Here is a 3917-nt window from a genome sequence, read left to right as displayed (position 1 = left end):
TTGGCTGAATTGTCTGCATAATTTTGGCTGAATTGTCTGAATTTCAAATCGGCTGAATTGTCTGTGGCCGAATTGTCTGGACGCGCCGAAAAACATAGATGGCCTTAAAACTCTTTGAATGTTAACAGCTTTTTGATAAAAAGAGTCAATCGTTCTGATTGACACTTTGTTGATTAAGTTAAACCAATTTGAAAAAAAAAAGGATCAATAATTAAAACTTTTTTTGTATATACGCTGGGGAATCTGATAAATCAAATTTCAATTATCAAAATTTGAAGTCGATCACGTTTTTCATGACCTGTACACTTTTGCTGTTCTACAGTGGAGTTGGCCTTTCTTTAAACAATGAAGTGAAGTCAACTTTAAAAAGTCAGAAGTCAAATCGCGGAAAAGTAAATTTCAGCCTGAGCAAATTTGATGACTTGTCCTGAAAAAACCATCGCGACCTACATAAGAGTCTGAACTATGTTCATCGACTTATAATTATTGCGTGAAACGGACTCCACCTAACTACTACCTTAATCATAGTATTTATATTTTCAAGAAATTGAGCATATCAGCTATTGAGGGTGAAATTTACAATTCATTCTAAAATTGACGCTTATGTGAACAAAGTTTACACGGGAAAAAGTCTAGTACTTTTGATTGACTAAAAGGAACCAAAAACACTAAAAGGAACCAAAAATGGCCTTTACGGAATAAAACATAAAACATTGACTCCAAATCTCGTTATTTAAATTGCATCATTTAAATCAGGGGCGGATGTAGGATTTTCTCGAGGGGGGGTTTGTGGATTTTTAAAAAAAATTCGAAAAAATTGACCTTTTTTTTAGACCGGCCAAATTAATTTTCCGAGCTCTCCTTAAGCAGTAGAAAGACGCTGTTTTGGCCAAAATTTCTGCGCTACAGGCAAATCTTTGAAAAAACAGGTCAAAAGCCGTTTTTGGGTACTTTTTGGAAAATTTTGACAAAAAAATGCGTTTTTTGGCGGCGCTCCCCCTCAAGTTATAATATATTGCCCCCCCTCCCAAATCCGCCCTGATTTTAATTCTTAGCTCTTGTTCTGGTCATTTTTTTATAATGCTGAACCAAATTCAGATTAAAAAACTTAATAAACTTGCATTTTACTCGATTTTCATCCAGATAATTTCAACCATAGCCAGCAGACATTTGAAAAAAAATCGATGAACGCAACAAAACGAAAAAAATTACTAACTTATATTTTTAAATCAAGTTTATTTTTTTTAATCAAATTTAAGATTTTTCCTGAAAAAAATCATTGCGACCTCTATCTACATTCATCGACTCTGAATCAGCACTGTTATTTCAAATACAGCATCTCATACAGTCTAACATCCATGAGATGAGCAACCATTCATCCGTTTTGTTTGTACGGAATAGTCTATGACAGTTTTCCATTCAACAACTCGAAGAGCAAACGGCGCTTAACTTTACCTCAAAGTATCTAGCCAGTATTTATTCCACAGCAGATCCAACAGCCTCTTATCCAAGGTGGATTTAAAGTAACTCACATCCAGTGAGTAATACTGCTTACAATGTACTCCGTAATCTTCAATTTTGTTCAACGGAATCGTCTGATACTCGGACGGTGGTGCATCCGGGGGTTGATATCCTTTCGGATAGGTGCGGAACGCACCCAGACTAACTTTACCCGCACTTATAGTCCTTGTAGGGTCCACTACAATAGCTAAAAAAGGGTCTTGGTATTGCTGGTTTGACATTTGAGTCTGGACGTCAATGCCCGATAGCCAGCAGCCGTATCCAGGGTGACTGTGATACCATCCGATTACATTCTCGCACCTGCCGATTTTTTTGGCCTGTTCGCAATACTCAGTCATGTACTCATAAGCAGCAGCTGCTGCATTCACTCTTGTCTCGGTCCTGTAAAAATCAAATTCTGAACCACATAATTTTTTAAATCACGCGAAATTACAAATTTCAAAATATAATGAAAGTTCTCACATAAGATAACTTAGAAAAAATACCAGACCCCTATGATAAAAGGGAACCAGACCTCAAGAATAACTTGAGATATCTCTATAACGTGATGCGACCCATCAACATAAACACAACACCTGTTCCGGTCTATTTTTCTAAAGGCAACATGAGTTAAAGTAGGCAAGAGAACTTAGAGGGGGACAGTAAACCGTACCAAATCCTGAGTATCTCATAGGATATGAAACAGAGATATTCAGAAGTTTTAATGGTTTGTTAGAGGCCTGACATTCATTACCATTCCCTGAACATGGGTCATTACATGAAGTCTAAAATCCGTAAAACATAAAAAGAGTACTTAGCTGAATGACTGAATCTGCTTGCTAAGCTAAATGAAATTGTCTTTTTGAAAATTGATTTAGTTGGGAATGTCACTTTTTGTTGATTATTCTAATGTTGTGAGTAGTTTTTGATACGTGCATCAAAGTAGCGGGAACAACAACTTTTAATCAGACCAATTAAATTTCTACAATGATATTTTTCGATGACAAGCTACACAAACAAACTTATAGAGGGATCGAGACAGATTTTCATTACAAATATGACGTCTTTAAGCGAACGTCCAACCATCATTTACTTCGAAACTAGTTATTCTAACTTTTTGCAGTACTTATTCTTACTCCTTATTCAGTTATCTAATTTCAATTCATTTGTTTTATTTCCACTTATTTCACCCAAAAAAACTTCGAAATATACCATTAATTTAACGCATTGTTCAAACTAACATCAACCAATCAGCTTCTAGCTTTTTCATTTCTAATTTCATAATTTGAGAATTGATAATTTGGCAGAACAAAAAAGTAACCCACCCAGTTCACGGACATACCTTCAACTGGTAGAGCAAAACAGTCCATTACAATCATCGTGTCCCCATCCACTTTGCCCAACAGAGTACCCATCACTTCTATTGTTCCTCCAGACCGAGCGTGAATCACCATTTTGAGCAACGCCAGCGCCGATATTTTGCAAAACTTGAAGTAATTCGGGTCCTTGGCCCATGGTTTTGTTTTCAACATGTCAGCTTGCATGGCTTGGTCATACTTGAAGATCTCATCGATAGCGTACACTTGTTCAATGTCATTTTCAAACTCAAATTGACGCTGAGCAGTTGACGAGCTCATCACAATCACTATCTTAAAAGCATTTTTTTCCACTTTCATAATTTGAGAAACAAATTATACTTGTCAAAATTATCCACTATCTCAGAAAGAAGAATGAAAATTGCAGTACCCTTGCTTATCGCAAGGGTAATAAAGGTTTTCCAATATAGCAGTAGTAGCAAACAAAAATATTTCGAGACAACAAGACATCCACTCTCATTTTAGCCCAGCCTCCGCAGCGCTTGTTCGACTCAATAATATTTATCAAAACAGCCAACAGAAGGCTAGAAAAGTGTAGAAGAACAAGATGTAAAAATGATTTAAAACAGTATGAAAATTTTTCAACTTTCGAGAAAATATATATCGGGTTGAAGCTCTCTAATTTCAAGATCAATTTATGTTGACACTTTTTTTTGATAAAATTAAACAAATTTAGGAAAACTGGATCAATGGGTTTTATAAAATCCACTTTCAAACCTATAAATTGTTAGGGTTAGGGTTATGGTCCTATCCATGGTCACATTTTGACCATGGGCTTTCAAAATGTGACCTTGTGTAGGACGGCGACTGTAGTCAAAATGTGACCAGGGTACCACTGTAGTCAAAATATGACATTCGGGGTTTCAAAATGTGACTACGGTATTGAAGACTTGTTTTGGGGTTGGAAAAATTGTCAAAAAGTGACTCAGGCAACAAAATGCCAAAAAGTCCGCAAAAACATATGCAAACTCATTATAAACGCCAAAAACTACTTAAAACTGTAAATGACGACGTGGATGCCAACAAAACACAGAAGCCTGT

General features: G+C 36.1%; 1 protein-coding gene across 1 annotated transcript in view; it reads right to left on the bottom strand.

Moving 5' to 3' along the window:
* Positions 1 to 3137, bottom strand: part of LOC134852062 (COP9 signalosome complex subunit 5-like) — a 4290-nt gene extending 1153 nt beyond the window's left edge. Inside the window, 2 exon segments of the mRNA XM_063868342.1 lie at positions 1456 to 1933; positions 2843 to 3137. Coding sequence (XP_063724412.1) covers positions 1456 to 1933; positions 2843 to 3137 — 773 coding nt within the window.
* Between the last annotated feature and the right edge of the window lie 780 nt (positions 3138 to 3917).

Source organism: Symsagittifera roscoffensis, chromosome 7 (assembly GCF_963678635.1).
Source record: "Symsagittifera roscoffensis chromosome 7, txSymRosc1.1, whole genome shotgun sequence".
NCBI lineage: Eukaryota > Metazoa > Xenacoelomorpha > Acoela > Convolutidae > Symsagittifera > Symsagittifera roscoffensis.
This window is presented reverse-complemented; position numbering and strand designations above follow the sequence as displayed.